This window comes from Miniopterus natalensis, chromosome 7 (genome assembly GCF_054644295.1).
Source record: "Miniopterus natalensis isolate mMinNat1 chromosome 7, mMinNat1.hap1, whole genome shotgun sequence".
NCBI classification, from domain to species: Eukaryota; Metazoa; Chordata; class Mammalia; order Chiroptera; family Miniopteridae; genus Miniopterus; species Miniopterus natalensis.
The window spans coordinates 67,348,730-67,376,158 of NC_142087.1; the positions used below are offsets into that span (position 1 = coordinate 67,348,730).

The 27,429-nt window shown below is 35.0% G+C and overlaps 1 protein-coding gene across 2 annotated transcripts; it reads right to left on the minus strand.

The window, feature by feature from the left end:
• Positions 1-1,102: 1,102 nt before the first annotated feature.
• Positions 1,103-27,194, minus strand: TXNL1 (thioredoxin like 1). 2 transcript variants are annotated; one of them, XM_016223531.2, is made up of 8 exons: positions 26,922-27,193; positions 19,709-19,805; positions 17,756-17,929; positions 12,734-12,856; positions 11,007-11,076; positions 9,296-9,468; positions 7,383-7,487; positions 1,103-1,337 (listed from the first exon to the last, which is right to left on the minus strand). In XM_016223531.2, the coding sequence occupies exons 1-8, from the start codon at positions 27,017-27,019 to the stop codon at positions 1,308-1,310; spliced, it is 870 nt and encodes a 289-aa protein (XP_016079017.1). In that variant the 5' UTR covers positions 27,020-27,193; the 3' UTR covers positions 1,103-1,307. The 2 variants fall into 2 exon arrangements, with proteins under 2 accessions (XP_016079017.1, XP_016079018.1); XM_016223532.2 differs by lacking the exon at positions 1,103-1,337 and adding an exon at positions 3,265-3,684 and having other exon boundaries at positions 26,922-27,194.
• Between the last annotated feature and the right edge of the window lie 235 nt (positions 27,195-27,429).

A 27,429-nucleotide genomic window follows, 5' to 3' on the forward strand; every position in this document is an offset into this window, starting at 1 on the left:
GTTTATATTAAGGAGTGTTATAAACTTTTATTTCTTGCCCTTCTGCCTTCACTTGACCCAAGGCCACATAAAAAAGAAACACGTAAGATGTACAGACATCACCACAGACCGGTTAATGTGCCAACATACAAAGGAACTAAACATTATCTAATGACACTGGGGTTTCAGAAAGTGACTATTTTAACACAAAAACTGATGCATGATGCATAATTTTTTTCAGAAACGTGTATAAATACACTGGTCTCCCAAAGGTAAAATATCTCTACCATATTCTTGCACAAAAAATGCCTACAGATGTACTATTAACTGAATTAAACCTATTAGTCTTATGTATTCTTTTCAAACACTAAATTTTTTAAATATTTGAGAAATTAAAATATTACATTTTAATTTTTAAAATAGAGAAATTAAAAAATTAGATTTACCAATACTTTATAGTTTTAAGACTTAAAAAAAGCAATAAGGAGCAGATGTTTTGTTTTGCCAGCCTCTTGTGAAAGCTCTTTAAAACATATACATTTGGCCAATTCATTTTGAACCTTAAATTCTCTGAATATTTACACTGTATCTTTTGGTAGTTAAGATAATAAATACTCAATTAGAAGATGTTAATTCATGCTGCTTCATGAATTCTGAGTTCTGCAATTTTCCCTACTGTGGAATTACAACATACCTCCATTAGTAAAGAAAATGGATGACTCAGATTCTTAAAGTTTATTCAGAAGGGATTAAAATCTGTGGTTTCATTACTAAAAATTTTAGGTGAGGACAGTTAAATCTCATTAAACTTGTTTTATTTCTGGTAGTTCATAATTTGAGTAATTTCTATAGCCCAAGTACCAAAATGTTGTTCAATAAACATGAGTTTTTCACTCACTTACACAGTTAGCTGTTCCAAGTCCATTTATCAAAATCACTTGCTCTGTATGACTACACGAGGGCACACGCACTCCTTAATTCCCTAAAACAATTTTGCTCCTCCAAAAGGGGAAACTGGCTTTAGCTTAATATGCTATCTGACACTTAAGTCTCTTTTAAAATCCAAAGTCGGCCAATTTTCAAATAAATGAGAAGAGAAAATACTTATTTAGAATGACAAAAATTAAGCTTGGCAAAAGTAGTGACTTTTATTTACAATTGCATGTATCAAGATTACAATAGAAACACTAATGATATCATCTGAACAAAAGCAATGATTTATTGGTAATGGCAATGAATGGAATAGTGACAGTCTCTGGCGAGAATCAAGCAGTCATCCAGGAGCTGTAGGTCTGATTGCAATGTGGTCTTCCAGTGTCTTTTGTATCTTAGTGACTTTCTCCTTTTTTGCCAACTACCTAGAAAAACAAAAATAACTTTATATGTACATCTTGCTGATTTAGAAATATAGGTTATTTTAAAATAATATTACAAAATATTAATTGGCAATCATCTTTAAAACCTGGTATTAATTTTTATCCCTGCATTTCTTTGGCATGCATATTTCCATTGTTGAAACAAACTGTGACCCTCCCTCTCCTTCCAGCCTCAAGGAATTAAAAATAAACCACATGCAGGCTATTTTTGGTATCCCACAATGTTTTAAGAAAAAATGCAATTTTTCAAAACAAGGTTGACAGTTTAGAGAAGTTAATAAATAAAATGATGCTATATGAGTGAAACATATTTGGCATACTATTTTTAGACAATTAGAAATCAAATGTCAAACACAAATAATCTAGAATTAAAAGAGTATGCTAAACGTATGTCTTCATGTCCAAGATGACAGGTTTCTAGACATTTCTCTCAATATGTAGACATGTAATAAAAACATTAAAAAGGACTAATCTTGCTTAGTTTCTATTTTTAAGAAACCCTGGTTACTATAAATGTGCTATAAAAAATGTAAAGAATAAATCTTGTTTCTGTCAATGATTAGAAAAATTGTCTATTAGAATGTCTATTAAAATGTCCTAGTTGCTATAAATGTGGCAGCATAAAAATATAAAGAATAAACTTGGTTTCTACCAACAGTTCTATAAAAAAAAAATCTCGGGAAGATTCTAAAACTATGTTCTAATTGAATGAATTACTTCAAACCTACAGTTTATCATAAATATATTCTCATAGTAAAAATGCCTCTAAAGAAATCTACCCGCAAGTTATTTATTTGTACATAAAAATATTTCTATACACATTTGTAAGTATTGAAATTGATTCTGTTCCACATGGTAGTGTCTGAGTCAAGCAAAACTCAAAAAGGCCTTCAGTACATGTCTGGTCTAAAAATAAAACATGGCTGGGTCAATGTCTTTCATGGGAGAAGATTGTAAAACCCCTTCCACTGAATGCCCAGTCACTTAATGCTAGAATTGCTGTTTTCCCCATCTCAAGTAAGATCACTTTTATTACTTTAAAAGAATTCCTCTCTGATCCAAGGAAACCATGTGTTAGGAAGTCCAAAAAGCCAGACAGAGGCTAAAGAGATAGTCTCAGAAAAGAGTATGTAGATAAGAGAAAGAAATTCAGGTTTTAAGCACCGAGGAGTCTTCTTAAAAAAGAATAGGGGCTGGAACCATTTGTATCACAAACAAAATCAAGCAGATAAACACTGAAAGCATTATTGATCATTGTATCACTTGGGAACACGCAAAACACAGAGCTATTAGATTAAGCAAAAGAAAACAAAATGAACGAATATTAAAAATTAAAATTTTAGCAGATGTGATCCAGTAGAAGACACATATCTGCATACTGTTTCACAGGTTGATAGCTCTCAACTTGCCAATGTGTATTCTCTGTAAAAAAAAAGAAATTTAACATTCCAATATAGATTTTCCTACCCCAAATGTAAAGCTCTTTTATTTTGAAGTCTTTATATTAACATAACACCTCAGACAAACAAAAGTCTAGGTACATCAAAATTAACTGTCAATAATATGTATTCGGTAAAGAGTCCATTTTCCTTCTGTTAATAGTTTAAGCCAGCCTAACATTCAGTCCATAAGTCTTTCAACTGGCCTTGAGCTCGCTTGTAGGCAAAGCACAGGGGACACCCACAATTAATGAGCAAAACGACTTCTAGGCTACAGTTCCAATGAGAAAAAAACAACCACATATCTCAACTACAGCCTAATCAATATATTACACTAGTACTAGTATAAAATAACTTGAAGAAACTATTTATATTTGGCTTCCAAAATGATTCTACAGTTCCTAAAAAATAAAATTTAATCTTCAGATTAGATTAAAACATTATCCAACAACTAGTTAAATCCGAAACCATTTACAACAATGTAAATTTTATTGCAATATTATTTTGCAAAAGGTAGTACAAAATTAAATATGAGACAGGAGAATGTAAAAAAACAACAAAAAGTTGGAAAAGCAACACAGTATGGTAATTTTTGTTATGGTAAGCCTAAAACAAAAACAAAATAAAAAGCCAGTCTAGAAACACAACTAGAATGAGATTTGAAGAAAGAGATGCCTGAGGAAATCTAGGTAACAGTAAGGCTGATCCAGATGACAGAAGCTGTAGAGATCTTGCACCAACAATGATGAGAACATGGGAAGGGTGAGAGCAGATAGGTGCAAGATGAGCAGAGAAGCAAGGAGGGGAGTGGAGTGAGATAGGTCAATCTTTATATTACTTCATTTTTAAAAATCTTCTGGTTTTAGTTCATTTGAGTTGGATTAAAAAAGCTGAAAAATAAACAGACAGAAAAATTACAAAAATAGCTGATACGGTGAATGGCCAGTTTAGAAAGTCTATTTTTATTACACTGATAGAAAACCTGCTCTGCTTTTTGCATGCACCTCATTCCCTAAGAAGCAGAAGCCCCTTCAATTTTGTTCATTTTTTAACTTATCTTTTATTACTTTTGTATTAAAATAAAGCAATACATGTAAAGAGCATATTTTAGCAAAGAAAACATCTACTTCCAATTAGGATGGCAAGCTTTTCATGCTGCAACACAAAGAATCCATTGACAATAGCAAACAGCCTAAGTGTTTATTATAATCTGTGCACAATGCCTATAAGAGCACAAACCAGACAAATGGAAGGTGTGTTCCAGTCCACCAAATCTTAAAAGTATAACCTTATAAAGTTGGAACAGCATGCAAGGTGGTCTAAGATTTCTATCCACATCCAAGATTCATTAGCATTACCTTAGCTTCTGTCATCTTAGTGAAATAAGGAGGTCAATGACATTCTGAAAACTAAAATTATCTAGGAACAACTCATACGATATAAAAATGTTAACTGAAAATGCTCAATAATTTTATTTTATCATGCATTAAACCATTTTATATAATTCTTTACTACACAGCGGTATCAATATTTTCTTCTCTGTGCTGATAAAATATGTACCAAACCTATTTTGAAATTTTAAATTCTAATTACTATGCATAATCCTTTTAAAATTCAGACTGACTAAATAAGGGAAGAAGGGCATTACTTGCTTTGTCCTGGAACGAGTCCTGTTCCTTCCCACTTTGATGCCAAGTTCCTATTTTCCATTCTACCTAGAGTGCCCACTGCTATCTTTTTCCTCCATCCATTTCTACTCCTAAAGTTTAGTTCAAGGCCCTCTCCCATCACACGTTCCCGGCCGTCATTATGAAGGAGGAAATAACACTGGGCTGGGAAGTATGAGGATACTCTATGGAGGAAGAGCTCTGAACTAAGCTTCGGGTCCATGACTAACTTTGCAAACGTTCAGGTATTATCCTTCAAGAACATCAGCTCGCTATGGACAGGATCATGGCTGTACCTAGCACAGTGCTACAAAGACAACAAATACCACACACTTATCTATTATTTCCCTCACTAGAAACCAATTATTTTAATAGGCAACTCTCTAAAAGGACCAAACTGGCCAATTTCAGTTAAACATAAACTAATTTTATTGTAATTTTCCTACACTGAAGTTGACTTAGCATAGTATTCTTTTAAAAAATGAAATTAGCTTACTTTTGATAAATAACCCTATTGGACAATAAATTACACAAGCAAAACAAATCTCACTCAGAAATTATTAAAAGGAAATGTTATGTAATATTAATATACGTAAGAAAACCATTCAACCAATTAAAACGTATCAAACATTAAAAGCAAGGTACAAAGAAGACCAGAACACCAAGAAGGAAGTCCATTCATCACAGTATTAAATTATTCTCACAGCAGTTCTCAGCATGGCCCAGGCCGGAGGTCCCTGAGAGCTTTTCAGGTAGTCTTCAAGCTATAAGTTATTTTTATAACAAGGCTACACTGGCACTTGCCTTTGTACAATGGAGTTTTTGAGAGGCTACATAACCTGAGATAGCAAAAGTGATTGAATGCAGAAACAGATATGATAATGAGAGAATTCTACTGAGCTAAACAGTAAAGAAATTTTAAAAGTATAAAACAATGTTCTTCATCTCACTAAGCTGGTTTTTGTTTTGGAAAATACATACTTCAATTTTAAAATATTATTTGTGTTAACGTATGATGAGTTTATTATTTGTAAATAAGTATTTTTTAAATTTCTCAGTTTTAATTTCTTAAATGGTAAATATTAAGTATAGCCCACAGAAGCAAAAGCTCTTATTCGTTCTCAAGAATATTTAATAGCGTAAAGGGGTTCTGAGTCCAAAAAGTTTGAAAACTATTGCTTGATAGTAATTTTAAATAAGGTAAAAAAGTATTCAGTTAAATGAACACACAGTCAAATTATAAAACAAACACAAATACTCTCAAGCAAGAATAGTCTACCACCTTTGTTATCCTAAAGACAGTCCACAAAAGGTAAGTCTAGTAGCCAAAAAAGAGAAAAACTGGTCTAGAAGAGGTGGGATGGGGGATGTTAAAAAAAAAGAAGTGGAGACAGATTCTTAGGTGGACAGCTGTTAATGCACATTAGAAAAACTAACAAATGGCTGCTGGTAAGAAGACAGACAAGATAAAGGAGTGCTTTCTTAGACTGAAAAATGGAACTCCAACAGCATCAGCTAAGGCAAGAAGCAGGAAACTAGAGCTGAATTAATGGTATGGGAAATAGTAAGACAGAGTAATAGAGCTTATGAAAGTATTAAGCTAAAACAAACTATGCAAGTAACAGTTAAAGCTAAATCCAATGGCATTTAATTCAAACAGGCAAAGTAACAAAGCAGGCAGCCAAAATGTCTTTGTTGCTCACACATTTTTCCAAGTACAGCACATTTCATATCATAAAAATGTAGATGTTTAATCTCTGCTTCTTCTGACCTGTCATTATACATACAGATGTCAAACACTTAACATGACAGATCTAAGTACATGATTGTTCCTACAGCTCCCAAAAGTTAATTATACTGTGAGACAGGAAGATGGCACTTGTAAAAGGACTGGTTAAAATATCTATAGTCAAGGTTATCAATTTTGTAAAAACAGAATACAATTTTATAAGGTCATCCAATGTCGTGCAACTTTATGAATTTTTCTGTAATTGCATTAAAATTAGATCTGTGGCTACCATCAAAAAGAATAAAAGTTTTCAGGATGTTCTGTGGCTCCAATTCCCCCAACAGGGGTCAAAGAGTTAAGCGGAGTGCCTCTTCCTCTAATCATGGGAAACCCTAGGGAAACTCTTTCTCTTTTATAATCATCTCAAGTTCTAGACTGCCTGCCAGATGCAGCCACCAGGAACTCGGTGATAACTACCTCCCTGTGCTGCTGCACATTTAATCTGTGTGCAGCACCTGCATTCTGTACTGACAAAGCTCTTGGTGGCAATTCTATGATCTGTAGTTGTGTACTTTAAGAGTCACCCTAAGGAACTGTTACCAATTATAAGTAATTCTACGAATGTACAAATGTTCTAATTCCTAAAAGTCCCATGTACCATATAAATTCTTTGTAAATCTCAGGACTGTGTACATAATAAATAAATAAATAAATAGGCATATGCCTCTATTCACTAAAAATTTATTTGCTGAAATTTGTTCTTTCAGCACATAGTTTGAAAGTTAGCATCTCAGTGTAATAAAACTGAGTCTATTGTTTTGTATTAAAATTAGACAAGTTATTTTAAATATTTTCATCAGAAACAATAATCCAAATTTTAATATCAGTCGTTCTTAAAAACTCACTAATACTAATGATTTCACTTACTCCCATTTTTCCATTACTTCTACTTTCCGTAACCAATAATTTTTACCTTCTTAGTTGGGTGTCATTCATTAACAGACACTATCAGTGGGATTTGTCATTGTTTTTAGAGATTTCTTTTAGTTGGATATCTAAACTTGATTAGGAGAACTTACTGTTCTAGTTTAACCTTATAAAATTTTATAACATGACAGGATTTTGATATTTATAAAATAATTTCTTTACAATTACATTTTTACTTCCCTAAATTCCATTTTCACACACTTACTCGTTTGAAGTCATTCATGTTCGTTGCCTGGACAGGAGTGCCAATGAAAGTGAAGTATGAAATTCTCGTTGTTTCTTCTTCACCTTGATTGGACTGAACGAATATCTACCAGAAAATAGTAATAATTTTTACAGTAACAATTACAATCCTTTCTTTCATAAAAATGTTTTTGGTTTAATGAATTTCCTTAGACTACTAATACATATACCTTTGGCTCTTTGCAAGGATTAACCCAAATTACATTTAGACTGTACTCCCACAAGACTGTTAATTCTGCTGCTTGCCCTGCTACTCCCATCTATTCCAGGGATGTCAGGGCAACATACCCATACACGCACGTTCTTGACAATTTAGTTTGATGATATGGAGGGGTCATAATTAAAGTTTTTACAACAAATGTTGAAAGAATATGAAATTCACTACTACAATTGGCAGAGTGCTGTTGAAATTTTATAAAAATTACAGTTGTTCAATGAAGAATATTTCTGAAGTTATATTCTTTCTGATATTCACTCATTCAATTACCCAGAATACTAAAAGGAAACATAGTATTGGAAATCAGCTCCTAAAACTACACTATGCCCTACATACTTTCTTCAGCTTGACTATACTTTCTATTTAAAACCCCCTCTTCAGCATGTTAGACAAGCTTTACTCATAGGTCCTTTTCCAGTATACTGGATTTATTTTTTAATTCGCTCCATATTTGAGAACACAATACTCTAGATGCTGTCTACTTAATAATACTGCCTATCTTGATTTGGACAACACACTGCTTGCATTCTCAGGTGACATTCATCAGTCAGTCCATTTTTGTTGTTTGTATAGGCAACCACAGATTCATCTCAAACTGAGCCGATCAATTAAAAACTCTAAGTCTATAATTAGAAGACTATTAAACCAGCTCTCCATTTATTTATTTGTAATGCTCTTTGAATCTAAGCACAACTATTTTTCTATTTACTGCTTTTAAAATTCATCCACCTACTCTGATTAGACTTTCTGATCAAAACTGTCATTTCAATTTCAATTTTACAAAAAAAAAAAGTGACAGGCACGCTTTCTGTGTCTTAACTGAAATTCTGATTGAGATAGGACACAGTACATAAAGACTGGAGCCAATCATGAAATAACTATGTCCGTGATTCTAATGACAGAAGAGACTGCACCAGGATCTCTGGATTGAAAGGGCTTTTCCAATAAACAACTGCCTTCCTTCAACCACTAAATAAAGCAAAAGGTGTTATTATGAACACATGCCATAGCATTCTTCTAACTTACAAAAACCAAATTCATTCCACTAAAACAAAGAAATCACATTAGTTTGGCATGGCTTGTTCTTTTCCTTTTCCAGGTGTTCTACTATTCTACTCTAACCCTCTGTCCCTTCCTCTGAAGGACTGAGTGGGCAGTAGAGAACACATGCTGGGTTTCAATACCAAAATTCACAAAAACAATTAATAACTGCTAAGCAGCAGCATACTTCTGAATATAAATTAACATAAAATTATCTTTTCAAAGTTTTTCACTGAGATGACCACTACATTAAAAACTCAGTATTCTAGAAAAGTACACTGAATTTTACAAATGTATCACTCATTACCAGGTACGAATAATAAAGCACAAACATCTTCAGTTTAAGTATAAATGTTCTAAAATAAACTTTTAACAACAGTTGCCAAGTATATATCAAATAAGTAAACTGACAAATCCACAAATTTTAAAAATATCAACTTGTCCTTCCCTTAGGATACATAAATTAAATAGAAAATTTAATTAGCTCATTATACATTTTTACTCATTTCAAACCAAGTGGACAAATAACTACTTGAAGGATCATTTAGAATCACTAAACATAGCATAAATTGTCATCCATAAACCCATTAATTGTATCTTAATGAAATACTACTTACAGTTACACTGTTAACATTCTGAAACTTAACATAACGAAGTGGGACAATGCCATCTTCTTTAATATCATCCTCTGTTAGTTCCAGAGCTTGAGTTGGTTCACTTCTTTCTGCTTCTTCGAAATCCATAGATCGGGGTAGATTGATAAAAATTTTTACGTATTTAGGACCCTGACCTATAAAATGGTAAAACAAAATGCTAAAAACCAAACATATAATATTTTCTCCCCTTTATTATTACAATCATACTATACAGCCACATAACACACATATGCACATATCTACATACATCTTTAAGAATTCTAAGAAAGTCTGAATATTACCATAGCCATTTCTTGGCCTGTTAGCACCATACACCAGGAATTCTAGATTAAAACACATATATACATATGCACCGACATAGAAAAAGTTCTTGCCCTCAACTAAAAAAGATGTACTATGTAAATGTAATACTACTAGTGAGGAGGTATAGAGAATGTAGCAATGGAGCCTGACAGTGTATGCAGGCTAACAAGTTTCATAAAAAACAGTAACATTTGAGCTGGGTCTTACAGTTGCCAACAATTAGTACATTTTGTTGCTTAAGAGGAAAGCATTATTAGTGACACCATTAGCCAAAAGGAGATTATACAAATTGCCAAATTTCATGTTAGGAATTAGGATGTGCTCAGTGGTAAAATCACATTCACAGAATGTCAGTCCCTTTAACTTCAGGATACAATCTAAACCCGTATTTTCCGGCTGATTAAACAATGTTAAAATATTCACACTGCTTAAATACTCATTTCTACAGCATTTGCTTTTATAAATATTTTGTATTGCCCAGCCAGGCGTGGCTCAGCGGTTGAGCCTCGACCTATGATCCAGGAGATCGCGGTTCGATTCCTGGTTACAGCACATGTCCAGGTTGCGGGCTCCATCCCCAATGTGGGGCATGCAGGAGGCAGCCAATCAATGACTCTCTCATCATTGATGTTTGTATCTCTGTCTTTCCCTCTCCCTTCCTCTCTCTGAAATCAATAAAGATATATTTATAATAAATAAATAAATAAATAAATAAATAAATAAATAAATTGTATTTTCAGAATAAAGACACAGTTTCATTTTTAGGATGCTGGTTATTTCTTCCATTCAATTAAAAAACAAAACCAAAAAAAATCTAGTCCCTACTCTGTCCTCCTTCTCCCACTCCAGCCCATCCTAAGGATGACAAAAACAACAACAACAAAAGACACCTCCATAGAAACAGAAAAAGGGGTGGATGAATTAAGGAAAATTCTTTATTTAATAAAGAGAGAAATGCCAAGCCTGTGCACTCATGTTTATAACATCATATCTGTAAAGAATATGAATCTATTAAGAGGGCACAAATAGAACCTTAGTTTTATTATCTGTGATAGGAATTTGAAATAAATATCTCCCAGTTCTGATCCTAAAAAACGGCTGCTTCGAATCTAGAGTTTTAGAGTCACAGTTGGAAGAACAGGTTCACTTGCTTTTAGATTAAGAGGAAACTTAAATTCTAAAATTAAAAACTTTAGAAATAAATCTCACATTATTTGCCCATTCACTTATATCTTTGCTTTGTTCCAAAAACAATTTTCTTCTTTCGCCAAACAAGGAATATCTACCTCTCTTGAATAAACAGAGGTAGACCTACTAATAGGTCTACAGATCAGAAAGTTACTTTAGAGAAAAACTGTCCATTACTTACCATTATCTGGCCCTTGAAATTTCATTGAATAAAGCTTAACAGGTTGATTGAATGCCACAGTAATAAGTAGCTGTGAAGAAAAGAATAATTTCATTTTAAAAGGGCTCCTGAACACCTTGAACACATACACAGCTAAGTACAATTAATTCAGAGGCAAAAATTTTTTATTCATCTAACAAACCAATGTAATATGTAAAATCAGTAAGTTAAAATTACTTGATTGGACTGACATTTGAAAAATACAATCACCTCTTATTCATATAAGGGAATGACAACAAAAAATTTAATGGAATAGTTAACTATAATTATGCATAAGAACCTAAGGTCTTGTGACCAATAAATCAGCAAGCAATCTGCTTTCTAAAAACTCAAATAAAATTCCCAAATTAAAATAAAATTTAAACTATTTATGTTAGCATATAAACTTAACGTTTTCTAGAATGGTTTATTTGTCAAGTATCTACCCATGTCACCTGACAATTTGGAGACAATGCACAGGTTATGTGGAGAGACTAGCCCTCAAATGGACTCAACTTGATCCAAAACTCAAGAGAAGAGGATCCTTACAGCTCTATACTCGCCTCCAACCTCAATCCTTAACTTATTTGACTAACTGAATTTGGAAGGCCACATATGAAAACAGATACAAAAGAGTCACAATGCCCCTCTCTCAGAAACTCGGACTCATTCGTCCACTTTATCTTCTTCCCAGCCAAAACTGTGTCTGATGTAGGAATCTATTCTTCTACCCTGGGAAGCAGATTTCTCTGGCAGGATGACTTCAGGAAAGCTATAGCCAGTCCTGCTGATAGGCACCATCAAATTATATTTAGAGCACCATTTATAAGGAACACAGTGTGAACAATATTCTCAAAGCTATTCAGTAAGGTAGCTCCAGCTGGAGCAAAGAAAAGGGGGTTTAGATTTATGGTTTTAGAATCATTATGGTATGTCTGCCTAAGAAAATACCTAGACTATATCCTTTAGTTATAGAAGTACTTTTTATACTTGACTTGTAAGAGTGTCAAAAAATAATAAGCATTACATGTTTAGGGACCTGAACCACAGATGAAAGGGAGATGAGAGTAAAAGCTAGAAACAGATCAAGTCAGCAAGATCAAGATACCCTTAGCCAGTGAAGAATCATTTAAAGAAGAAGCATGATCAGATTTACACTTAGAAAAAAATAACTTTTGTGAACATGCAGGATATGAACTGGAATGGAGACAAAGCTGAGTCACTGGACTAGAAAGTAAATTAAGGAAATAACAGTCAAGACGAAGACGGCCAATCAAGGCAGCACTACGCTACTTCCTCTGTGACCATAATGCAGGGAAGCACAGGGAAGCACAACACAGGTTCACATCTGGGAGAGAGGACTGGACATATAGGGAATGCTCATATTTGGTGAATAAAAAGTATGAAAGGCAAGGCAAGAATGAACAAAAGGACTAAGGAGTCATGAAAGTTCACTCAGCAGTGGGGCCAAACCCAAGAGTTCTGCGATTCTCCCTAGTGCACCCGCAGTTCACACAGAAAGAGAGAAGGAGATGAGTCTGCATGTTGAAAGGACAGGGGTCAAAGAAAATCAAAGTTTAAAAAAGGAAAGGAACAGTGGTCATCTGGGAAAGAGAGACACAAAACCATGAGGTGGAAACATGATAGAGAGACAAGAGCAGGCATTAATACTGAAAATCAATACAGCCTTAATTCAGACACCCAGTTACCTGCTCATCACAATCCGATTCCAAGAAGGTCATGTCTTTTCGCAAACAGTTGTCAAATCCATGCTCATCACTTTCATTAAGACATTCACAGCCAGCTTTGTTAATAAAAGGCATCAAATCCATCTGAAAAAATTAAATCAAGACTTTAGGCAAAGAATTTGGATTTGGTATAAAAATCTTAGTAAAAAACTTAAATATGTGATTCTCTCTCGATCAGGTAATTTTGGAGAAAATGTCTTTCTCTTCTAAAACAGTGATTAAAACTTGAATAATAATCCTTTCCTTTGAACTTCTGAGATTCACCACTAATTATTAGAGCCAAATCTAAGCTTAGCCCACTTGATAAGTTATCAGAAACCAAGTCCTTAACACTAAGATTGTAATATATTGACTGATACTTTTGTAATATTGGTATTTACAGTGGAAAATATGCAAATTAAAATATCTGTAAGATCAGAAGAAAGCCTACCTCCCTGTTCTAGTGGCCATGGATTCCTTAAACCTATATCCACGAAGACCTTAGACCAAAGATACTAGCACACCATGTACCTACCTCCCAGCTACAACAAACACCAACTCATGCCCACTCCTATTTCATCTTTACCCTGCAAACAGTCCCCAACCATCCCCAATTATTCTCAAGTAAATCTCAGACTTTTTTCATTTCACTCATGAATATTTCAGTGTACATTTCTAAGCAATAAGAAGCCATTTTTTAAACAATCCTCAATATCATTATCACAACTAAAACAAAAAATAATACTGTCAAAAAATATCGTCAAATATCAGTGTTTAAATTTTCTCAATTGTCTGAAAAGGTGAAGGAATAAAAGAAAAAAATTCCTAAATTGTCCCCCAAAGGTTTTATAGTTGAATCGTTACAATAAAGATTAAAAAAAAGTACAAAGACTATACTTGGTCAACACGTCTCTGAAAATCTCGTCTTTTAGTCATTTAGCCTATAGCTTTCTAATAGTCTGAACTTTAACGATTCCCTATGGTGTCATTTAACATATTCCTATATACCTGTTAGCTAATACTGTCATATTTTCAACACTATGCGCCAAGAGATGTGATGACAGTGGTGGTCCTTGTCTTGTTTCTGACTTTAGTGGGAATGCCTTTAGTGTTTCCCCATTAAGATTTTATCGAATGCTTTATAAAAAATGGGTAGTAAATTTTGTCAAGTACCCTTTCTGCGCATTATGAGATCGTTATTTTTCTCCTCTGGACTGTTGGATTTTGTTTACTAATATTTTATATAAGATTTTTTTACAACAATATTCCTAACTGGAACTGGTCAGTAGCTTTCTATTTTGGTGAAAACTTTATCAGATTCTGGGATCAATGTCGTACTTCAAAATTTCAAAGTTTTCTCTCTTTTTATATGGTCTTAAGTAGCTGCAGCAACACTAGGCTACCTGACCTATAGACCTTTAAGGTTTGGTAGAATTCCCCTGTGGAGCCATCTTGGTCTTTATGGAAGAGCTCTTTTACTACTTTCTTTATTTCCTCTATAGTAACTGGTCTATTTAAGCATTCTGCTTCTAATAGAGTTGATTTTGATACACTGTATTTTTCTGGAAAAATATCCACTTCATCTACTAAACAAGGATAATTTTTAATGTTTACCAAGTATTACAAATTGTCAGTTGCATGTTCACCTTTCTATCAGAGTCTTTATTATATTTTTAAATCAAGAGACACTAATGCATGTATAAACAGTTCTGAAAGACTAAAGGAAATTTTTTTATATGTCAAATAATTATCAATATGATAATAATCCATTAGAATATATCCTAATTATTCATGTGGTAGCCTAAATGTTTCAGAGCCAAAATGCTATTTTGTATTACATTAAATGTTACATTACACTAAATGTTAAATATATTAGTATAACATATTGTAGCTAACTGGAAAAGTGGGGGGAGGAGGTAAAAAAGGAGCACTATAGAGCAAAGTTCTACTGTTGGAGAATTATGCTGAAGTTCATAGTATTTGCCTTGGAAGGGTAGTTTTAACAAAATCTTTAAAATGTTTAGTTCGTCCATCCTACTGAGGTGCAGCTTCAATACTATATCTCAGATTACAATCCAGGCACGAAGACAACATTGTCGTCACACTTCCAATATCTTAATGATGAAAATAAATAGATGAATTATTTTAAATAGATTTTAGATTTATGTATCATGGGGCACACAAAACAAGTACTACATTCAAACAGTTGCATTAAACTGCTTTTTATATCTTAAACAAATGGACATTATATGGTATACTTGACATAACTGCCAACAGACATATTCTGACAATATGCAGTGAGAAATAAATATCGCCTATCTATGTAACAACTTGCCAATAATGAGGAAAGAGTCATGAGAAGCAATCAGACAGATCCAGACTGTGGGACAATCTATAAGACAGATGATCTAGACCTGTGCTGTACAACAAGATAGTCATTAGCCACATGTGGCAATTTAAAATTAAAAGTAGATATAATTTAAAAGTTCAGCTCCTCAGTTGCACTAGTCACATAACAAATGCTCAATAGCCCCTTGTGCCTAGTGGCTACTATATTAGACTGGTGCTGGCTTAAACTTTCAAAACAGGTAGTCATGAAAGAAAAAAAAGGCAGAGAAAAGATGCCAGACTAAAGAACACTAGAGAGAAAACAGCTATGAAGTATATTTTGAAGATGATTTAGGAAATTTGAGTGTAGGCTGTACATTAGAAATACTGTAGCAATGTTTAGATATCAAGATGGAGCAAAACCAGCAAAATATTTACAACTGATGAACATAGGTGAAGGGTGTATTGTGTTTGTAGTACTACTCTGTCAATTGTTTTGTTTTTTAAATAAGTTTCACTTTTTTTCTGTATGGGGGAAAAAATCCAACATGGGATACACGGAAAGTTACAAAAACCTTTCCATTCTTCAGGTTTTTGGTTAAAGAAAGATCTACTTACTATACAAATTAGGGTCATTTAATGTCTGATTTGATTTTAATAAATGATGACAAATTTATAGACCAAAACTTACAGTTCTGAACTCAAAACACTAGAATATACTAACAAGCCTTAAGATTCAGAACATGTGCAAATGCAAGTTCAATTCCGGACTGCCTCACATTCAAACTTCGGAAAAGAAAGACTTGATTTAGGGAGCATGAGGGGAACTATTTGAGCCTATACTATGTACTCTTAGCAACTTATGAGAGAGAAAAGATATAATGTTTCAAATTTTCCCAACTTCAATAAACATTTTAAAAAATAAAGTCCACAAACACATATATCCTTCACCTATGTTCATCAGTTGTAAATATTTTTATAAGTTTATGCTCACAAAAATATCTTTTACTTCTGAATAAGAATCTATTATGATTCTTAACCTTCTGAATATCTTTTGCAATATCTCAAACCTCCCTAAAAGAGATACATGTATTTATCTCACTCTGGCTCAAGTCAAAGTAGAGTTTCAAAACTATAGCATGTATAAAATAAATAATCATATAGCCTCTAGGTATCAAAACATAATGACTAAAAGTCTTTATTCCAAGAAACCAAAAATTTTATTTAAAAATTGTCAATTCATTTTTGTAATGCTTATAGTTAACTCTACTTAAGACCCAGGTTTTCATTCAATGTCTCTTACTCCCATTACGTTTCTATTTGTGTTGTGGGACAAGTGTTTTTTGGGAACACATTACCAGTATTAAATATTTAATAACCCTGTTCAGATCTAAATAATTCAAAACTTTTAATGTCTTGATTGACACCAGATGGGAAAAAATGAAAATGTTTTAATAGCTTTTCACATTGTATTCATAACATTTGCATGAAAACAAAATTTTTTTATTTCTTAAAACTTTATTTTTTCCTGCTTATTTTCCTACCTGAGGCCAAACACTGATATCACACTTAGCTGATGTGTAAAGAAGTATCCCTGTAGCTAAGCAGCAGGACTGTTGTGTTCTTAAGATGTTTTCATGCAAACACACTTAGTAATAAAGGGGAAAAAAATACAAAGATGTAAACACAACAATTAACAAGTCAAATGATTTCCAAAATTTTCCAAAAGGTGTCACAACCCTGATTTACACAACATGTCCATACTTTCTAACCGGATATTACAATTTCAAATTATTATATAGTTCTATTTAATATAAATATGAATTATAGTTCCCTAAAATAATTAATGTCAGTACCACGTTAAAGTCACTCTTTGAAGACACAACCCCACCAAACCTACACACACACACACACCTCTCTCTCTCTCTCTCACTCACTCTCTTATTTCCTAGACTATAGATTCTCCTTATTCAGCATTAATTTAAGGGACTTACAGAAAGGACTTGTAGCCCCAGATCTGCTTTAATGTACTCGATATACACATTTTCATATAATAGCTTTAATTTGAGGTAACACTTTTTTAAAAAAAGTCATTTTTTAATCTGCCAATATTAGTAACTTTATTTACCAGTTTGCATAAGCAAATCAGCTATCATAAAGTGCTACTTCTGAATTTTACTTACTTCCTGAATAACTCTCAAATATAAAGATATTACATTATAACTATTCGTATTAGTTTTCAAAAATTTTAAGTCCTTAAGTCTTCAAGTTATTATTTAGAATAATAACTTACTCTTAAACCAGAAAAACATATCCAAGACTCAAGTCATATTTTGTTCTAAAACAAAATCAACTAGCACATTACTTTGGGGGTGGGGCGTATTCCTAAAAGTCCTAAAATGGCTATTAAAATAAAATAGTTCAGAAAACAGATTTTTAAGTGACAAAGGAAATTAGCAGGAGAAATTCAAGAACAGTTTGCGATGAGGACCAAGGTCATAGCACACATAGCACACACACAGACAAAGCCCAGTCAGCCAGTGAGTTTACTTTTAAAGTTATTTGAAAGTGTTCCGAACTAGTAAAAGATAAAACATGAAAACACAGTCAATTTCACTTTAACCAAATAATGGCAAGTGGAAGATATATCATGATCTCACTTGTAAGTCTACGTACATAGCCTTTTGGAATATCTGTGTCCTCATTGCTTCCAGGGTCATTTTCTAAGTGCTGCTTGATTTTTTCTTCTAGTCCCACAGCATCTGCTCCTTGATACTGATCAATTCTCACTTTGTTTCGAAAAAACAAAAATGTAGGCGTTGCTGATATATTGTTGGTGGCAGCTGTTCCCTAGAATTGGCAAGTTAGATAGCATAATGAATTAAAACTAATCTTAAACAACTTTGAGTTTTTACTCTGTATCTCTACGGAAGTTAAATATCACAAATATGGATTAAAGACATGTAAAATAATTTATTCCTAATTGCTACTTAAGAAAAAGGCCAATTCCCTAAATTATATTATATTATTAGCTTTACATCCACAATGAAGAACAGCCTTGTATTTCATCAGTTTTAGTGTTAAATACTTCATCCAGCAGAAGAGTTAGCTTGCCACAAAAAAACTGCTTTACAATACCAGATAGCTCTCTCATAAGTACATACTGTTTCCCAAATGGGTATTAACAGGTCAGCACAAACCACTGGTGCTAGGAAAAAATACACGTCTGAAAATAGTAGCCCATCTGACCAGGAAAGTAAGGTAACATCCTTTGCATTGCAATCCTCACTCATTTCTACTCATGCAGAAATGACTCCTGATCTCCCACCAAACATACTACAACAGTTATCCTTTAAAATTCTGCTCCAACTCCATAATTATTACAAGACTAATTAAGGAATGGAACTTAATTAATAACTACCGATTCATTAGAATTGTAAAAGAAACAGTAAAGCAAGTGTGTCACCTTGTTCAAATACTATGAGCATGTATCACCATATCATTTACATAAAAAAGGCATAATGTTTACATAAAGATGTCATCTCTAAACCTCATTAAAAAAAGACATCTTTTAGAACAGTGCTGTCCAAAAGATATATAATGTAATACACAAATGTGAGCCCTATATGTAATTTAAAATTTCCTAATATCCACGGTAGAAAAGAGAAACAAGTGAAATATGTAGCTACAGGACAGCACAGCTCCAGAAGACAGCACTTCCAGATCAGAGATGGTGAACACTTAAAATTAGAGCCAGTACTGCAGTCTAGTAGTATGTACACAAGTACTAAACAATGAATGTTAATATAGGGTTTACACTAACCAAATTCCCACAATACTGACTACTTTTCTACACTCATAAATGTAACAAAGCCTAAAACATAAAAAAGAGTAGCTACAGTGCTATCCCTTAGAGCTAAAAGCTATATTTTCAGTGTTGGAAGGAACAACTCCTCCAAATTTCTACATATGAAAATGCAGAACTGTCACACAGCCATTCCAACTAGGTAATCAGGACAATCTACCTACAGCACTGTGGCTCAATCAAAAGTAACCAACATTTTAAAGTTTCTGCTGAGTATGCAGCTTTGGAGCTAAAATTCCAAATTGGTCAATGCAAATCAAACTACAGAGTGGAGCAAAAGTTGGTTTACAGTTCCAATGGAAAATAATACAATAATTAATAATACAAGAATAAACTCTGTGCTTTGTGCACTCACAACTGTAATCCTACTTTTGCCACACCCTGTATAATCAAGAATTTTCTGCTATGACTTACTAATCAGCCAGTGCTTCTGTAGTAGAAGATATTAACTCTAGATCTGAAGAAAATAAAGAGACGTAAAAAAATACAGAACTGCCAGGTGACCTATTAACTTAATAACATATATTAGTTTTATATCAGAAAGCTACTAATATAAACAAACTCAGAAGCAATTAATAATTGAACTACCCTCTTAAGTAGTGCAGTCATAATGGACATTTATAATAATCATCAACATAACATTTTCTTATCTTCAAAGGAATAAGTTCTATATGCAGAAAAAGATAAACAAAGGATGATATTAATGTTGAAATTCAAACCAATTTGTAAACAACTTTTTTCCAAAAAGGGCTCCTTTCCCTTACCTGACACTGGTGTACATCTACTTCCAAGAAAACTGCCTGTGGATACTTATTACTCATAGTACTGAATGCTGGGGCAATCCTTAAACATGGTCCACACCTGTGAGAAAGGTAGAAGAGATACTTGGTAAAATAACACCATATATTGTACTACTTTATACTCTAAAGAACTTGTGTCAATTAAAACATAAAATAAAATAAACTCTGATCATTCTGCCTTTAGACTTTCCAGTTCTTTCCACTGGACTATTTAGATATACTTGCATCAATACCACATTGTCTTTTTTTTTAATTTTTATTGATTTTTTTTTTTTTTTAAGAGAGAAAGGAAGGGAGAGGAGAAGGAGAGAGTGAGTGAGAGAGAGAAACATCAATTTGTTGTTCCACTTATTTATGCATTCATTGATTGATTCTTGTATGTGCCCTGACCAGGTGTTGAACCTGCAAACTTGGCGTATTGGGACAATGCTCTAACCAGCTGAACAACCTGGCAAGGGCCCTTCTTTGCTTTTTCTTATGAACAGCTATTTTTATTTTATAATATTAAATAAGTTGTCACAAATGAAGCACGTCTTTAGGCTATACAACAATATACTCATTCCTGAAAAATCTCCCTTCTGTAAAAGCATTCACTCTAAAATAGAGAGCTTATGGAAAAAAATAAGGTTGAGGAAAACCACACAATTTTGTAAAAATATCCCTTAAAAAACTCAGTAACTAGTACTCAGGAAATACTTGGGCAGCTAGGCAGATGGCTCAGACACTAGAGGCTACCTCAGGGGATATTTAAAATGAACAAATCAACCAACTGGAAATGCCCACTTACAGGTGCTGTGAAATCCAGAGGAAGGCGGAGCTTTCAAGCCTGTGGAGCTGCCGTTAAGGGAGGGAGGGACAGGAGGAAGTGCAACTGGAGAATGAAGCCTCTGAGGGACTGAGCTGGGTGCTCATGTTTAGTTTTATTAACTTTCACTTTCTTAAGATAAACCTGAAAGGGAGCTGGCCTGTGTGGCTAGGGGCTTTTCTCCTTCCTGCTAAAGGTTCTATTTCTATTCCTGTTCCTCACTACTGAGGAAAAATAGAATATGAACCTCCACAACCTCCGCGTGACACTGCCATCATTGCTCTATTCACCAATCACGTATGAGCTAACTGGTACTGAAGAAACACTTCTTGTAGCTAACCAGACTGTATAAAACAAGGGCTACCTTGCAAATATCTGTTCCCTTTCAAAACTTAACTTTATCTAGATATTTTCTTTAATTTTAATTAGCCATCATAGATAGAAACTTTAGTCAAAAGTGAAAATAAGTCATAGAACACAAAAGCACAAATATTACCTGGCAGCTTACTTTCACACTATAATAATTCAAATGGATTGATTGGTTCTTTTAAGTAAGATGTTTGCCTTGTTTATCATTAGTATTTGAGTAAACTTAATTTCCATTATTGGCTGAGCTCATAAACATTTTACCTAATTTCTCTGTATAAAATGAGAATAGATTCTCTAAGGACCTTTCCCATTTCTAAAATATTATGCCCCAAGTGTGCCTGAATTTCAGGACTGTACGTTTTCTCTTGTGCAGACCTTGACTCATAGCCCTTAGAGAGTAAACAAACGCAGGACCTTTGAACTTGTTAAAAAGAGACCACAGACCATCTAGTCCAGAAGTTTAAAACAGGAGAGATCTTTTTCTATCTCTGAACCTCTCTTTCACTGAAAGCTTATCTGTTCAGTCCAATGTGCAAAATGGATATTTAAGAAGACTGTTATGCTTTTTTAGAAAAAGAGAATACAGCAGGCAACCTGCTAGCTTTCTGCAATTCGTAAAGAACCAAACCCACAAAACAAAAACTTTTATATTGACCTAACCTAACACAATTATTTGATAAATGAGTGAAGACCAAAAAGCTGAGTGACTTGTTTGACATCAGACACTCTAGTTAATGGCAGGACCACAACTAGAAGAGTTAACTCCTAAATCCAGTCCAAAATCAGCTTTTTCTGAAAGCGCCATGTTAGGGTCTTCTTAACACGTAAGTTTTTGTTTACAGTCATAATATAAATTCTATTTCATAAACTTGCTGTTCCTCCCTATTTGCCAAAGTAGTTCAGTGCTCTACCTTGAAGAATAACATGCATAAACACACTGAGCTAGTAAACAGGCAAGAAAAATGTATAGGCTTTCTGAAGGCATATTTTAAAAGTTTATTTTTTTCTGCAGGGTATAACTTTAAAATAGGTAATTTCTGGGTGTATTATATTTACTAATGGGCAGGCATAATCATAATCGATTCTATTAATAACACAAGATGCCTAGCATTCACTGAACACTTACTATATGTTAAGCAACTTACAAAAGCCATAAATTCATTTAAGCTTTACAATTCCTCATTTTAAAGACAAGAACGACATACAGTGTTGGAATTTGATCACAAAACCCAACTCTTAATTGCTATTCCAAAAATCCAAAACAGTGTCCTATACAGTACTTTTTTGTTATTTCTAAACTAACTGCCAAGATGAAAACTACTTATATGCTCCTGAAAGGATAATATTATTTTTAAAAGGTTCAAATCCAGGCAAAAATAATTTGTACGGTTAGAATTCAAGAGTAATGAGAAGGGGCCTGCAGGAAGTTGGGGATCAGGGGATGATTCTGGAGTGCTGGTGTTGGTTAAATATATGTAACCACTCTGAAAATTTTATCAAACTATACACTTTAATGATTTGTGTGTATTTTGGTATGCATGTTATATTTCAATTAAAAAGTGTAGTTTAAAAAAATTTCTGTATGTTCCTTAGGGCCTCACCATGCCTCTAGTGATCTTACAGCTACCTACCTCACTAATTTTATCTGCCTGGTTGCTATGGACTGTTGGGTTTGCTCAGTGCTACAGTAAGCTACCTTTGGCCCACAGCAACTTTGCTATATATAATTAATACAATATACATACAACATATTATTTGGACAATCTACCATAGCCATTAGAACTCAATATCCTAATACACATTAACATTCTTCTTGGATAACAATAACACCTAACCGACTACAAAGTAACACCTGCTTTAAGACAATTGAATACATAGTAAACACATTATAAAAGTGATACACTCATTAATTCAGGATAAAAATCATTCACACTGAGTTTTATGGGGAAGAAAATGTATATTCTTTTAACACTGGAGCTTAACCACCAATAATAACAACAAAAACGACACTGCTTATAACTGCTAAAATGTATCTGGGTATATTTAAGAAGTAACAGTTTGGAAATACCAGTTATAAAACTAGGTTACCATAGCATATAATTCACATATATAATTTTATTCTCTAAACAATATGATTAGGTTTCATGTTATTATTTCCATTTAATAAGTAGGGGGAAAAATGCCAAAGAGTGAAATGAATTGCCCTTGGTCATAAGATTAGTCCTGCAGGCAGAGCTGTAGCTAAATCATACAAAGCAACGTTTACTGAAAAATGTTGGGCTCTGCAACACACAGAGATGAACCTGCATTTCTCTTCTACTTAGGCTGGGAAGAGCAAGGATAGTACTCAATCCAAATAGTGCATTCAGCAATGGGACTAAAGTTCCTTAACCTCTCTGCGACTCAATTTCCACATTTGTAGAATGGGGATAATTTCATTATTTTGAAGATAGAAAGAGTTAATATAAATGCTTAAATAAGGCCCTTACACAAGTGAAATAATATGTAAAGACTATTTTAATTGCTTTTAAAAATACTGAAGAAGGATGTCAGGACAATTCACTGGGGAAAAGACAGGTGTGGTGTTTTTTTTTTTCAACAAATGGTGCTGGGAAACTGGATATTCGCATGGAAAAGAATAAAGTTGGATCCTTATTTTATACCATATACATAAATTAACTCAAAATGGATTAAAGACCTAAACATAAGAGCTAAAACTATAAAATTATTTGATGAAAACATTGAATCTTTATGGCACTGGATTTGGCAATGATTTCTGGAATATGACATCAAAAGCACAGGCAACAAAAGAAAACATAAGCTGGACTTCATCAAAATTAACAACTTTTGTGCATCAAAGGACATTATCAAGAAAGTTAAAAAGCAACCAATGGAAGAAAATATTTGCAAATTATGTATCTGACAAGGAATTAATACCCAAAATATATAAAGAATTCCTACAACTCAACAACAATCCAATTTAAAATGGGCAAAGAACTTGAACAGACATTTCCCCACAGATAATTTTTAAGAATGGCCAATAAGCACATGAAAAGACTCTCAACATCATTAGTCATTAAGGATACACAAACCAAAACCCCCAAATGCCACTTCCACCCATTTAGGACAGCTATTAAAATATAAAGAGTGATAATAGTATATGGAGAAACTAGAACTCTCATGCATTGCTGGTGGGAAAACAGTTTGGTGGTTTCTCAAAAAGATAAACACAGAATTATCATCTAATCCAGCAATTCCACTCCTAAGTAGCTACCCAAAATAACTAAAAGCAGGGTCAAATGAACCCTTGCACACCAATGTTCATACTGGTAATACTCACAATAGCTAAACATTAAAAACAACCCAAATGTTCATCAACAGATCAAAAAACAATATGTGGTGTGTACGTGTGTGTGTATTCCCCAAAAATGTATACACACACTTTGAAAAATTATAGAAGCAGTGTTTATTAAAATACATTTCATTTTCAAAATTGAGCTGTCAGCTGTTACAGTGTATATATGTTTTTTGGGATACCCTGAGTGAGTGTGAGAGAGAGAGAGAGAGAGAGAGAGAGAGAGAGAGTGTGTGTGTGTGTGTAGGATGGGAGGGCGGAGATTGGGAGTTACTGTTTAAGGGTAGAGTTTCTGTCTGAGAAGATGAAAAAATTCTAGGAAATCGATACTGGTGATGGTAGTACATACACTGCTGTGAATGTACTTAAAGCCACTGAACTGTACAATTAACAATGGTTAAAATAGTAAATTTTATGTTACATATATTTTGCTATCAAAAATACTGGAGAGCCACTGAAGATTCTTAAACAGAAGAGTGACAATCTACATAGTGTTTTAGTAAAATTAATAGACAGGACAGATAAAGCATGGAAGTGAAAAATAAGGAATAAGGGTTAGAGTACAATTGTTAAGGAAATGAAGTAGGTGCTGGAGAAAAGTATGTTCGTGGCCTAAAATGGGGCATTGACTTTGATCTAACAGGTTTCTTACATGATTTAACTGGATATAGTTAGATGTTTGAGGGTCTAATATTGATGCCCATCTACGTAAATCTGGAGTCACAGTGGCATCAAGTTGGTGTAGAAATGTACTAATGGCCAAAATGTTAAAAGAACTTTAAAGGCAAATACAACCGTATCATATTTGTAAGTATTGCCTAATACTCTTGAATTTAAAAGTTACCTAAATTAAACCATTTTATTTGCTCTCAGTTTTTACAGAGAAAAAAAAATTTTCATCCCACCAAAATGCCTTTTTAACAGTAAATAATAATACTTTACCAATCAATGTCTGCAGTTATGTTTATGGTTAAATGCTAATATATTGCTAATGGAGGTGTTTTTTTAATAGCAACATTTCCCCACTTTTCTCACTTCATTTAATAACTTATTACTCTGTCATCTCTCCCTCTGCTATGGTAAAGGGGTGGGGAAAGAAGAGTGTATCCTTGAGGGATAAAAATATAAGTGCTCCCATTGACTAGAATTAGGAAAGTGAACAAAGAATGAGATTCATTGTTAAAATCAAGTCTGGCATAGGTACTTAACAAGCGTACAAGTATTACCATATATTCAGAGCACAGACATTACAAAACTGCTACATCTGGGAAGTCACACTCATCAAATTCTTCCCTTCCTTTTAGACGTATCTTCATATACGAAATCTCCATCCCCTTCAGTTTAGTAAATGTCAAAGTCCACACGTCAAATGTGCACTCTATTCCACCATATAAAATTCAACGTACTGTCCGCTTTCAGTTCTGTGTGAGAGAGACTGGCCCAAAAATAAGTCCTAACTTGTCTTCATCTCTACCTGCATCCCTCCCATCCCCTAAAACTTATCTAATCCTAATGCCACCACTTCTACACTAAACATTTATTGAAGCCTGTTCCATAGATAGGAATCACTTGTTGCTCTGGGATTCAAAATATTGCCTTGTTTATATAGTTAGCTGGACAATAACACGTATTACATAAACAGTGGTACCCGCAGCATATTTCTCTTAGTGTAAGTGTTAATGATGTCAGGGGGTCAAGGTGAATCCAGCGGAGACATCTAACCCTTCTAGCTAGGCACTGACACACACACGGGGAGGTCAGTGAACACACACCCTCCCTCGGTCTCGGTTCTGAACGCGGGGTTCAAACAGGCCCCTCTCACACAGGAGCACCGTACCCAGCCACTATGGAAGACCCACCAGCTCTGCGACCTATAAATCATGTTCAGATTTACGAAAGCCAGTGAACACCTTTTCAAGATCCCTGTCGTCTTAACCATCAGGTAAAAAAAAAAAAAAAAAAAGGAGTCTCTTTGGCTAAACCCAAACGTCTGGACACCTGTCTCCTTCCTACCTGTCCTATGTACACCTACTATTATTTTTGTGTTCACACATGCAAACGCATACAGAGGGAAGCTTATGTTACAAAGTTACTAACCAAACGAGAGACAAAAACGTTAAGAAGTTAAAAAGTATCTTGACCCAACATTAATTTAAAATGCATCAGCTGCTAAGCACTACGCGGATTAGCTGGACAGCCCCATCTGAAGCTTCCAAAGGCATTACAGACATGCAGGCGGTGCGGAGTATCAAAGTGTTCGGTAAATTAAGATTTCAGGGTTTCTAGGGTGCAAGTGACAGCTGGCTTCCCGGAAAGAAAGGGACCGACGCAGCAGGGGCGGATGTAGGAGGCTCCCCGACCAGAAAGCACAGGGGCGGGCCACCCCCACGGCCGGGTTCATCTGAGGATTCAAAATGGGCCGGCGGGTGTCTCCTGGGCTGGGGAAGGCGGGCAGCCTGGCCTCCGTGCCCGCCAGACTCCCCCAGGGCACAAATCGGGGCTCAGACCCCAGAGCCGCGGCCTAACGGGGCAGCGGCCTGGGGCTGCGGCCAGCGCCACACTCCGGAGGACGAGACCACAGGGGAGCGTGAAAGGAAAGCATCGACGGACGGACGGAAGGGGCCCCCAGGGCTCGGGCCGGGCCTCACCCTCGCATGGTGAACTTGACCACGGCGAGTCTGGAGCCGGCGCCGCTCAGCTCCGGCTGGAAATCCGGGTCGCTCCCGACCGGCTTCACTCCCACCATTCTCAGAGAGCCCGGAAGGGAGGCAGCGACGCCACCGGCTTCGAAAATGAAGGAGAGGACGCCCGGGAGAGGAAGGGGGGATGCTCAAAAGGCCGAGGCCTGGAAAGACGCGGCGGCGGTCGCGGAGCGGCTCCCGGGGCTCTCCGTGCCGAGTCACGCCAGAGAGCCGAGCGGTGAGGAGGCGGGGACGGGAAGGGGGGGAGGGAGGAGGCGAGGGAAGGTGAGGCGTGCGGCCCCCAGCAGCCACCGCGCGGCAGGGCCGCCGGCGCTTGCGCAGCTTGACGTCATATCCGCGCCGTCCGTTTTGGCTCCGTCTGTCCAATCCGGAAACGCGAACCGTGGCCCCCGCTCACCACCGAGGAGCCTGTCGCTGGCTGGAGCGGCGCAGGCGCAGGCGCAGGCGCAGGCGC